The following is a 12,326-nucleotide window of genomic DNA, read 5'->3' as shown; positions in this document are numbered from 1 at the left end:
CTCTTGCCAATCTTCCATCTTTTCCAGTTTCCTCCTTATATCAGGCCAAGATTTGGTAACAAATTGGACTTTGAGTAGCATTGTACCTTCTGAGGTGTCTGGGTCTATTCTAGAGTACAACTAGAAATTCCGCTTTAGGCGGTTAAGCCAGGCAGCAGGAGCTTCATCTTTCCCTTGTGTACCCTCAAATGCCAATTGGGTGTTAGTTCCTTTGGGAACTGACTCTTTGATCCCCTGTAATATCAAAGACCTATATTCCATCATGGCCTTCCTCCCCTCCTCCTGGTTCGGGTTCCAGCTGGGATCCGTTAGTGGCAATTTCTGTTCGCCTGATGGCACCTGGGGTCCTGGACGGTTATCTTTCTCCCAAATTCTTATGCCAGCCACCCTAATCATCTGAACCTCTTCTGGGGAAAATAATATACTCAGGATGGAATTCATCTCCCCCCAAGTGTAGATATTTGGACCTTGAAATTGATCCACTTGGTTGGCTATGCCCACTGGGTCCTCAGCTAAATGTCCCAACTCTTTCTTGAATCCTCTCACCTCAGAAGCAGTTAGGGGAGCATTCACAAAGCCAACACCTCCCGCTACTCCTCCCATAGGAACTCCTCTGAGGGGAAAGAGTCTCTCTGCCTTGGAGGTCTTGGATCTGGTACTACAGTACGGCCCATCTTCCGATGCCAAACTACTTTGAGGGATATCTGGGTTACCCTGAACTTTCTGCCCATCAGCAGGTGTATTTGCTGATAGCTGTTTATTGGGCGAGGAGACATTTGTGCCCCAACTAGGAGGAGGTAAAGGGACAGCAATAGGAGGGGGAGAAGAGCCTGAGTGGATATTAAGTGCAGCTGGAGAAGGGGTGGAGAATGCAGCAGGTGGAGTAGGCACTTGTGGTGGTGCAGAAGGAACTGGAGGGGATACTGGGTTTATCATAGCGGAAGCTGAAGAGCTAGAAGGAGGAGTCTGAGCAGGTGGTAATGAGATGGCAGCCGGGAAAAGAACCGGACCTGCCATTTGAGGTGCTTGAAGAAGAGGATTATAAGGTGGAGGGGCAGAAGGAGGCAGATAATCCAGGGGATCCCATCTTTTACTAGTCCTATCATCCCCTCCTTCATTCCCCTCTTTCTCCCTCTGTACCTTACAAATTCGCACCCCTTCATCCCCAACAGCGCTCTTTAACCAGCAAGCTACATACAATAATTGCTCAGGATCAGTATCTCCTCGAGCTGTCAGATAATTATTTAATTGTTGGCACATCCACTTATCCTTTGTCCCACACCAAGGCCATCCTCCTTGCAACTCTTATTCTGGCCACACTTCCATACAATAATGGATCATTTTCCCTTTATCTAATCCCTCCGTGGCCTCTATAGAATCCCATTTTACTAACAGTTCTCCTAAGGGACTACTGGGATGTATATACCTCAGTCTCTTGCCGGTCTTTTTACTATTACACCCTCCCATTTTACAGGTCTCAACAGTAAAAAGCCCCAAAGGTGCCTTTACTGATCAGTAATTTCAAAAAGAACCTTCTTTGAGGAGCTTCAGTCTCCTCCACTGAACTTCAAATTTCTGCCTGATGCTCAGGACTTTATACTGAAACAACTGCCCGATCTCTAGATTGCCCAACTTTCCCCACGTCAGGTCTTACATCTATCGGGACTTGAACACACAAAGCCTCGGTCTAAGAATCCGGGTCGTGCCTGACTCCCTCAGTCAGGAAAAACAACTGCCTGATTTTTAGTTTGCCTAACCCGCCAACTTTTAGGCTTCACCCTATCAGGACTTAAAAGCAAACCACAGCCTCCTTCGCTGGGGTTTGTGCCTGACTCCTGTGCCAGGACTTACTTTTGCCTGCAGGGCTTGTGAGCTACCCGAATCCTTCTCGGGACTGACAAATCTTACGCGAATCCTTCTCGAGACTTACAAATGCTACCCGAATCCTTCTCGGGACTGACAAATCTGCCTGACTTCCCTTTGTCAGGACTTACTTTGGGGTGCCTGCCACTCATACAAATATTCCCTCCGCACACCCGGAGGGGACGGGGGGGGAGGCCTTTATTCCCTCTTGGGAGACGGCTCTATCACACTAATTCTAAGCACTGCCCCCTGTTCCTGGCCGGGTTTCTCGCGAAAAGCCGGAAACGCAGTACTGAGGGGTCCGCTCTCTCTTCGAAGGTCCGGCTACCGGCCTTTGTCTCACTCACACACACATGCACACATCTCCCACTCCCGCCACCGGATTTCTCACCAGTCCAGTGCTCCGGTGCTCCTCTGTGTCGCTGGTCCTGAGCCGATCCCTCTGGTCCTGGTAGCCAGCTGTCCTGAACTCCAAGATGGCCAGTCTTGAGTCTTCTTGCGCCGCGGCTATCCCGGACAAGTTCCCAGCTGAAATAAACACGGCCAGGAGACTTCTTCTCCTTTTTAATGCCTTTATTAAAAGTGATCAGCTCAGGATTGGGCAGCTCGGCAGGGCTGCAGTCCCCATCGTGTCTCCCAGGGCGACTCAGAGGAGGAGGATATGCGCAGCTCTGTCCACTAGGGGCAGAGCCGGGGGATCCGGTCCTCGTGGGAGCCTTTAGGGCGTGATGTCCCCGTCAGATCTTGGTCCTCAGCCTCGTTGGCCCAGTCTCGCCGCCGGGGACGACTCCCATGGTCAGGGCGAGAGGGACTCTGCATCTCTGCAGGCTCAGCAATCGGCTCCTCACGCCCAGACATTACTTCAGTCTCTCAACTCTTATTTGGCTCGTTGTTTTTGGGGTTTTCTCTGTGCGTTTGGAGTCGGGGTCCCAAAAAGCATGCTGGTCTTGGAGTCACTTTGCATAACACCCCACACCCTCTCAAGTGTCTTCACTGTGCTGGGAAAAGAACACCTTAGCCTCGGGGAAGGGCCATTACCTTGCCCTAGCCAGGGCCTTTACTAATACAAAAGCAACCATTAACTACAATAACCCGTGATTACAATAACAAAACACTCAGAACTTTGACTGGGACACTGATCTGGCTGCCTTTTTGTAACTTTTTCTCACAATAAAATATTACCCGAATTTTTGTTCATAACAGTCACAGATGTAACAAAACGGGCCAGTGTGCTGGCCAAAGGCTGTGTGCTCTGGAGATGATGAATGAAGAGTCTTCCCATCTTTCAAAGCACAGTGCGAAAAACAACAATCCCTTCTTTTTAAATTTTAACAGTTTAGTAGCAATAAAATGGTTATTAAGATAGTAATAGAAGTTAGAATAATAAGAATTTGGACAATCAGAGTTAGAACAGTAAAGGACAATAAAAACAAAGACATACGGACAGTCCTGGTGCCTCCTGGGCAATTATTCCCCGAAAGCACACACACTAGCAAAGGATTAGCACTCAAAAGCAATAGCCTGTTGCATATTTATATATCTCATACATGATGCATAAATTCTTTTCAAACAAAAGGTGTTCTCTGCTTATTGTCAAGTTCTCCCCCTTAATCCTGTTGGCTCCTCAAAGTCGGGAAGGAGGTGGAAGAAAGTTGGTCTTTTCCAATAAGGATGCAAGAATTCTTCCCTTGGGGCTTTTGGTGTCCTGTTGCTGTCATCTCTGGGCAAAGAATTTCTTGATTACCACATCCCTTTTCTGAGCAAGTTTAAAAAGTATCTTACATTGCATAGCTCCTGTTTTACATAAAGTTATAACCTAAAACTATATTTACCACTGAAATAATTACCAATATAGCCAGACGGGACGTACATGAGCTTGTCTGGACTTTGCTGCTTGACCAAATAGCGGCAACTGTGGAATTTTACCCCAGAGACACTTTTGGCTAGCTGGATGCTGCAGCTGGGCACTTGGAGGCAAGTCCAGGCATGCAGGAGCTCAGGTTTACCTTTGGAGGAGAAGCTTTAAGGCAAGGTGAAGGAAAGGAGTCGGTTCTGATGAAGGGTTTTTATCCAGAGCTTTATTCCTGGCCTCTGAATCCAGCAATGGCTCCAGGAGAACTCCCAACCGCATGGTTTGCTCGCCCTTTTACCCGGGGCAGAGGGGCAGGGAAGGAACACGGGGATCACCAACCAGGTACGGGGCGGGGAAGTGTCAAGGGACAGAGGACACCTGGATGGCCCAATGTCCTTCCAGAAGGGGAGGGCATCTTTTGAATTCTGCCAATCACTCGCCGCCCTTCTGGAGTACCAGGATTGACAGACAGCACTCAGCAGGGGTCAGGGTGTGGAAAGGAGGGATGATTGACACACCTGGCAGGGAATTATCAGGGAGGAACCTGGGGTATCTGAGGCAAACCATGACATCGCACCGCAACATACCGCACTACTTAAAAAAATACAGTACTACTAACTAAGACAACATAACACATATAGTATATTAATTTATATATATATATATATGTAAATGTTAATATCTGTGAAGAGCCTGTCCTGTAATATGTACTTTTCACAACACCAAAGAAGCCATTGCACCTTTAAGAGACAGCTGACAACTCGGATGGAATGCTCAGCTTGTTCACAGGGTGAGAAAGAAAGGATTCTTCCAGATGAGTTAAAGTTTCAGAAACTTTATTTATTTACAATCCTACTCTATAATCCTGTAGGCTGGTATTTAGAGAAAAAAGGACAGGCACTAAATAAACCAGCCTAACCTTCTGGAGCTAAGTAAACTAACTAACCTTCTAGGACTAGGTGATGTTGCGAGCAGAAAGAAGCAGAAGAGTTGCTGAGAGACAAAGGGGTAGCAACCCAAATAAAATGACCCTTACATCATCTACCAATTAGATTAAGAAAAAGATGCAACCAAACAATGCCTGACTACAGAAAGCCATAGGATAGGAACTAATTATAAACTATGTTTAGAAGTACAATAAATGGCTTCTCCTTGATTCACAATAAATTGTGCAGAGTCTTTTTTCTTTTCTCCACATAGTCCCACTCTAAATCCTACTCTAAATCCTACTGTACAGTTCTACTCTACAATCCTACTCTAAGATGGCTATGGAGAAAATGGTCCTGAAATGATTATAGCGCTGTTTGCTTCTCCATCCTCCTCTTCACTGAGATGATGAGTGGTGCCAGGGTGGATGCAGCCTCGGCTGATGTTACAAATGGATGCTGTTCACAAAAAAAAACCCCAAAAGATCAAAAAAAGAATACAAAAACAAAAACAAAAAAGAAAACAAAACACAAAAAAAAACCCCCAAAAACAAATCCAAAACAAAATAAACAAACCAAAAACATACAATAAACCAAACAACAAAAAACAAAGAACAGTGAAAAGTGAACCATTACTTTCCAAGCTCAGTGCTTCACAAGCTCAATCAGGATTGTTCTGGGTCCTAAAAAGACTCAAAAAGAGGAGCAGTGGGACCATCTGCTACCCAGCAGTCATGTGCAGAACCCTGCCATCACAGGAAAACCTGGCCAAGAATCCCACTCATCCATTTATACAGGTTTCTTTATCTTGTTGGGATTTTTGCCCTGCCAGTGCTCTAGAAATGGTGCTTTCTGTCCCTGGGGTTTCTTCCTTTCAGGAAACTCCAGTGGCTCACATGGGTCCCTGCCTTTGAAAGACAGGCACTGTGCTGATTCCCACAGGGACAGAAAGCAGTGTCTACCTTTCCATGCCCTGCCCCTTGTGTGCTGGATGGCACCTTCCTTCCCAGCAGGGCCAGCCCAGTGGCACTGGGCCCTGCAGTTCCCTCTCTGCCACACAGCCTGGCAGGAACCCTGGCACAGTTCCCATCTGCTTGAGCGTGCCAGGCAGCAGATGGGGCTGGGACAAGTCCCTCCCAGCTGTCCCTGTTTGCGTGGCAGAAACCTCTAAGGGTGGGCTGGGGACCACAAACCAGGACCCCTCAGAGTGAGCCCCCCACAGCCCCTCCTGCCCACAGCCAAATCTCTGACTGCTCAGCTGGGACTGGCTTCCTTGGGCTCCTCCACCACCATTTCATGTCTCTGTACCCCGCACTGCTCTACTTCAATTCTTTTGCCATTAGATAAAACTGAGCACTCCACCAAATCACAAAAGAGGGCAACAGAAACAGTCAGAGGACAGAGCAACTCTCCTCTCAGGAAATGCAGAGGGAGCTGGAGTTATTCAGTTTTGTGAAGAACAGGCCCCAGGGAGACTTTATTGCCACTTTCCAAGACTTCAGAGTGGCTTTGAAGAAAGTGGGGGACATCTTTTTTAACAGGGCCAGTTACAATGGGATACGGACAAATATTTTTAAACACTAAAGGTATCTAATCAGAGTAGGTCTAAGGAAGAACTTGTTTTCTTGGAGCATGGTGGAACCCTGGCACAGCTTGCCCCGAGAGCTTGTAGGTGCCCCATCCCTACAACCATTCTGGCCCCAGTGGGAAAGGGCTTCGAGCAACCTGATCTGTTTTAAGATGTCCCTGCTCATTGCAGGACACTTGCACCAGAGGACATTTACAGGGCCCTGCCAGTCCAGCCCAGTCTAGGATTCCTCACTGTTTTCATTTGAAGAGCATCAAGAGTGGAGGTGAGGAGGAAGGGGGCTCATCTGATGTCCTGGACTTGAGTGGAGGAGGAGCCCATCCCTCAGAGCCTGTTTCACCTGCAGCCCCTTCACATTTTACCTGCAGCAGCTCCTTGGCAGACCAGCGCCGCGCCTCGTCTCTCTGCAGGCAGCAGCTCAGGAAGTCACGCAGGCAAGATGAAAATAGGTTGGGCTGCTGCAGCTTTTGTCTTCCTCCTGTGGCTATCATGAGTTGAGGCTGGGGAAAAAGGAGACACCAGGCTCCACCTGCTTCTTTCCCATCTGTCACTGCTCTCCCAGATCCCATTGATTAAGCTCCACTCTGCAGTGGCAGTTTCTGCCCTGGCAGAGACCCAGAGATGACTTTCCTTTACCAACCAAACACCCAAACCCCGATGCAGCCACAGCTTTCCCACCATCCCACAGATCTTGCCTTGGCAGCTGATTTCACTGACTGACCTAGTTAGTGAGAACTACATCAAAACAAGCACATTTCCTTCCTTGAGGATTCATATCAGCTTGAGAGGCTTTTTGGAAGAAGGACTTTGCTATACTAACTCTACTGTATCCAAGGGTTAGTACATGGAAAGTATTTCTGCAGTGCTTCTTGGTCCCTTAAGCACAGCTGCCACAAAACAAAACTAATCAAGCTTTTAGCTTTGTTCTTAAAAAAAAGGAAATTGGAAGGAAAGGAAATCCACCAGGTATTTTTCAGGTAAGGAAACAAACATTTGGAATCTCATCTTCAACACAGACACATTAAGATGCATGCACAAATGTACTGGGATGAAAACATCTGCTTGGACACACAGGAGCAACCTGCAGCTCTGTCTCTCAGCAGCCTGAAAATTTCTGCTTTCCTTACATGGAAAAGAAAAACTTTTCATGGTCAAATCAGAAGGAGAGGTTCCATCCCTATGATCACCCTCTACCCATTTGGCTACTCAAGTCAATGCATGAATGGTAGGCCCATCCCAGAAAGTGCCAGGAAACAAATGGGAGGTTTTGGCAGGCTCTCCACATCACCAGGCTCTGGCTTGGTGATGTGGAGAATGTTGCTTTGGGCTAGGAGAGAAACACGGTTACTGAGTGTTTCAGCAGCACTGCACAAGAAGCAGAAGAGACTTTGTGGCCTTTACACCCTCATGCCCAGGTTTCAGGCATGTTTCCCAGTGAGAAGAAACTGCACGAGGGGTTAAGTTCCTCTCTAAAAATCAGTGCCTTAGCAACTTTCTTGTGTTTGGGATTCTTTTCTTCATTTCTGGAAATGTAACACCAGTTCTGAGAGGCTTGCCTTGTGATTTTAGGGGCATCTTCCCAGACAGACAAGTGGGAACAACTTGAAACCCAAAGCAAATGTTTCCTGAGAAGAGCTGGGGAGTGTTTGCCTGTGGTGAGGCTTGAGCTGCCTGGTAATCCCTTTCCATGATGTGCAGAAACATCCACCTGCTCCCCAGAACTCAGTCCCTCTGGGCACGCAGGCCTCTGGAAACCCCTGAGGATTCCAGCCTTTCTCCTGCTCAAGAGCATCTAACCTAAGCTGAGCTCCAGTTTCTTCAGCAAGGCCAAGGATGCTCACTTCCATGCAGCTGACAGTGTCCATGGAGCTCAGCAGGTCTTTCTGATATTCCTCAGGCCAGGGAATTACAGTGTAAATTGGCAAGACATCGGCTGATCATTATCCAGTGGAGTTCATGTGGAACCAAGCCCTACCATGCTGACAAGCCAGAGGGAGAGAGCTCATTCTGCTTTTGCAAGAGGGTATTTAGAAACATAAGACACCAACTTGGAACTATTCAAACCTCACCTTGCAGAATCCATCTCAAATAGACAAAAATAACAATGGCAAGAGGCCTTGGAGTCTCCATAAAAATTCCCACCACTGTCATGATAACTCTGTGCTCGTGGCACTGAAATAGATGGTGACCAAAGAGACTTTGCTATTATCCTCTTTAACCCAAAAGAGAATTTCAAAGTCGGAAATGGCAATGCACTCCCCTTGTGTACAAATAATTTATGTGGCTTTCTGTCCTTTTCCCACATCACCAGAGGTGACAAAGAGGGTTTTATCCTGACTCTCAGCTGAGCTCAGCCACTGGCCATGGTGGGGAACTGGAGCCCTCCCTGTCATTAGAACTGTGCAGGCCAGGGATGGCCCTGCTCCTGTGGTAAAGAAACACAGCACTGGTGTCAACAGCCCATGTTGGATCCCAGCCCAGGCACCTGCCTGCAAGCTCATCAACTTGTTACAGTACCAGGAAATAGCCAAGGGTTTCACAAACAATTCTAACTGCAGTCGGAGACAAACACATCCTCAACTTATCCAGGCCACCCACCCAGGTGACTGAAAAATGGATAGATGACTTGAAAGCCTGAATGTCTTGAAGACCCAAAGGATTTGGAAAAGATGCTACAGAATGGAAGAGAAGAGCTGTGTTTAAAAAATGAAAAAGCAAGCAGAACTTCTTGGGCATTGCTTTGATAGTAGGGTTTTTTCTCTTTTTCTTTTTTGTTTACTTTTCTTTTTCCTTTTTTTCTTATGTTTTCTATAAAATTGAAACTGGGAAGGTCTAACCTCCATTTCTCAGGATATTTATCACATGTCTACCCTCTCCACTGAAAAATTATTGTCCTTCAGAAACAGAGTTCCAACATTGTTCAAAAAACAAGTGAGAAATGTCAGGCATGGCTGGAGGCCAAAATGGCAGGTTTCTGAACTGGTTAGGTTTCTGAACTGCCACTTCCCTTTCTGATACAACCAAAGATACAGCAGATGCTGATGTGTTGCAGGGGCATTTTTAGAAGGGGACCTTGGTGGAAGTGGTGCCAGCAGATGGCAATGGGATTTTGTCCAATGGCACACAGAGCATGGGACAGGTGAGAAAGACAGTGGGATCAGTGAGTATTTGCACCTTACCAGGACAGGAGTTGCATTCCAGGAAGGAACTTCTCGTTCCACCATTTCGATGCCCACGATTCCCAAAGACCATATGTCCACTTTGGGGCCACATGGTTGACCTGTCACCACTTCAGGTGCCAGCCACCCAGCAGCGCCGGCCACGGAGCTCCGTCTGCCCTGCTCAGGGCTGAGCTGAGCAAAGAGGCCAAAGTCAGCTGTGGAGAAAACAACAAACCATTAAAGCCAGCTCCAATTAGGAAACCAAGCAAAAGAATTCCCCACTCTCGGACTAAAAATGTGCTGTTGGATCTCCTGGAGAACTGTCCACGCTCAATTTCCTTGGGGCTTTAGCCAATGGATTATGGAATTGGCCACTTCCAAAAAAACCCAGATTTCTTAACGCTGCTCACAGCAGTGGACTTTATTCCCCTGAAGCTTTAGATTGCAGCTCACTCTGTCTGGAAGGGACACACACAGAGCAAGGCCACTCTTGACTGCTTGTGGTTCCTTATACCTCTGTGCACGTTGCAACTGTGCCCTCAGCTCACAGCGGGTGTCCCTGCGCTGCCACCAGCACCATTTTTGGGGAGTTGGCAGTCACTCCAAGCAGCCCCACACCCACAGCCCTGGAACGCTGCACCTGACCAAGAATATACTGACCCAGCTTGACAGAGCCGTTGGTTCTGAGAAGGATGTTTCTGCTCTTCACATCTTGGTGGATAACATGGTTTGAATGAAGAAAATCCAGTCCTTGCAGGCACTGAGAGAGAAAACAGAAACAGGAGGGCAAAAATGAGTGATGTGATTTCATCACACAAGAAAGGAAGCAAAGAATCGAAAAGATTCCCTCTCTGCGGGAATGGGGAGTAATGGCAGAACAGTAATGACCATTGAGAGGAAGAGCTTGCTGCTCCAACACTTGCAGAGCAGGACCTTTCTGAGGAAAGGCATGTCAGCTTTTGAAAGAGCAACAGCACCTGCTGTTGTAGGCTGTCCCTGCCAACCAGCCAGGATGACTCCTGCTGCAGTGGACGTGCTTTTTCCATGCAGAGGGCAAAGGAGGGGTTTTGAAAGGAAAAGTCCCTCCCTTTGGTGTTTAGTGGATCACTTTTGGGTGGGAGGCTGCATGACAAAAATTTTCTTGCTGGCCTCAGCACAGGCTTGGAAGTATCACACCAGTCACCTTCTTGAAGCAAAGAGCATTTTGGCTGCACTCCTATCCTTTTCAGCTGAGGACTGCAAGAAATGAGTCTTTTTTCTTCGCTGGTCACTTCAAATCTCGCCACCAGCACCTTTGCTTTTACAGGCAAGGAATGCAGTGAAGACAGACTCCAGGCAAACATTTAGAAAGGCAAGGAGAACAGCAAATACAAATACAAGAGACAGAGCGAGAATACAACAGCAGGAGATAAGAGTACTGGCACTGAGTACAGGGAGTGCAGGGGCACTGGCAGGCCTTTCACTTGAGATGCTTTTACTTGCCCATAGCATACCAGCAACACAGAAACAAAGCATGGCACAGGAAATCCCTCCAGCTCTGAGCCCCTGTTTCCCAGACAATGCTGCCCAAGCCCTTGGAAACACAGATGGGATTGCTGACCTCCCGACTGATGGCTGCCATCTCATCTTCTGACAAGTAGGTCTTGCTGATGACATTGCTCAGAGTGCCTCCATCCATGTACTCCATAACCAGGGACAATTCCTCACCCACAAGGTAGCTGAAAGGAGGAAACAAGGGGCATGGAGATAAATGTACATGCCTAGGTTGCTGTTTGGAAAAGATGTGTTGATTCTTCTTTACAGGTCCCTTTGAGACAAAGACAAAATAAAGGAATAGACATTCCCTCTTGGCTGTGCATTGTTTGCCATCTGTGCAGTCTCAAGGAGAAAGGCACAGCTGCAAAAAAGGAGATGTCTTAGATGGGCAGCAAGCAAAATGTGCAGTTTAGTAACAGCCCAGATATAAAACCTGTCACGCATGGTGTTTCTGGAAAAAAGCACCTAGTCTTCCTGGCATGCATAGCAATGGAAAACAGTGGCAACAATCCAAGGGAAATCCTTGTTAGTTTACCTGGACGTAGGAAGACACTTGAAAAAAATCAAGCTCCAAAACAAAGTGGTGGCTGTGAATATAGAGATCATTGATTTTGTAAGACACAACTCATCCGGGTTTTTGAACAATTTTCAAATACCATGTGCCAGCAAAGACTCATGCAGACAAAATGCAATCTCTTCCCATCCACTGGAGATGAAAAGAGCAATAATAATTAGGCAATAATTACAGCTCAATTTTCTGGCAGTGACCAAAGTGGGATTTTATCTTGCATGTTTGCAATATGTGAACAAACATTCCTGGGAAAAAAGCACAACTCACCTGTCTAAACAGTTGACCAGGTTGGCATTCCTGTTCACCTTCATGACCATGAGTTCACTGACTTTTAGTTCCATCTTCCTCAGTCCTTGAAGCTGTATTTTCTTTATGGCCACCTAAAATAACATTGAAAATCAGTAACTCGAGAAGTTGGTGGCACGAGACCACAAGGCACATGGAGTGAGTGATTTTGCAATGACACAGATGAGCTGTGCCAAACTGCCTTGTGATTAGGCACTGCAGTAATTAGGAACTGACATTCCAACAGCCCATTTCTCTGCTCCCTTGGGAGCCAGTTACAGGACACGTGGGGCCACTGACATTTTGCCTTGACCACTTGGTAACAGCGGTGTCTCAGCTATCACCCACAAACCTCTGACCACACTCTCTGCTTCTTTGTTTGGGACTCATAAGAAGTAATCCATGCATTAATACTCTGTGGATATATCTTGTGATATGGGCAGGGCTTAGGGCTTTCAGGGACGCCTTGCAGGTCTCTCCCTATGTGCAGTTCCCAAGTGCAGCACTGCGGGTGGCTAAGGAACTACCAGTAACTTTCAGATGG

General features: G+C 47.2%; 2 protein-coding genes and 1 long non-coding RNA gene across 3 annotated transcripts in view; all 3 read right to left on the bottom strand.

Annotated features, from left to right (window-relative positions):
• LOC141729543 (uncharacterized) overlaps window positions 1–12,326 on the bottom strand; it is a 525,531-nt gene that overhangs the window by 278,710 nt on the left and 234,495 nt on the right. The gene's annotated exons all lie outside the window — the stretch shown is intronic.
• On the bottom strand, window positions 4,404–9,576 carry LOC141729594 (uncharacterized). Its single transcript, XR_012581024.1, has 3 exons — window positions 9,409–9,576; window positions 6,592–6,729; window positions 4,404–5,100 (listed from the first exon to the last, which is right to left on the bottom strand). It is a non-coding gene; the product is annotated as an uncharacterized LOC141729594 (long non-coding RNA).
• On the bottom strand, window positions 9,840–11,931 carry LOC141729476 (serine/threonine-protein kinase PAK 3-like). Its single transcript, XM_074544213.1, has 4 exons — window positions 11,765–11,931; window positions 10,991–11,108; window positions 10,031–10,150; window positions 9,840–9,848 (listed from the first exon to the last, which is right to left on the bottom strand). The coding sequence occupies exons 1-4, from the start codon at window positions 11,836–11,838 to the stop codon at window positions 9,840–9,842; spliced, it is 321 nt and encodes a 106-aa protein (XP_074400314.1). The 5' UTR covers window positions 11,839–11,931.

This window comes from Zonotrichia albicollis, chromosome 7 (genome assembly GCF_047830755.1).
Source record: "Zonotrichia albicollis isolate bZonAlb1 chromosome 7, bZonAlb1.hap1, whole genome shotgun sequence".
NCBI classification, from domain to species: domain Eukaryota; kingdom Metazoa; phylum Chordata; class Aves; order Passeriformes; family Passerellidae; genus Zonotrichia; species Zonotrichia albicollis.
This window is presented reverse-complemented; position numbering and strand designations above follow the sequence as displayed.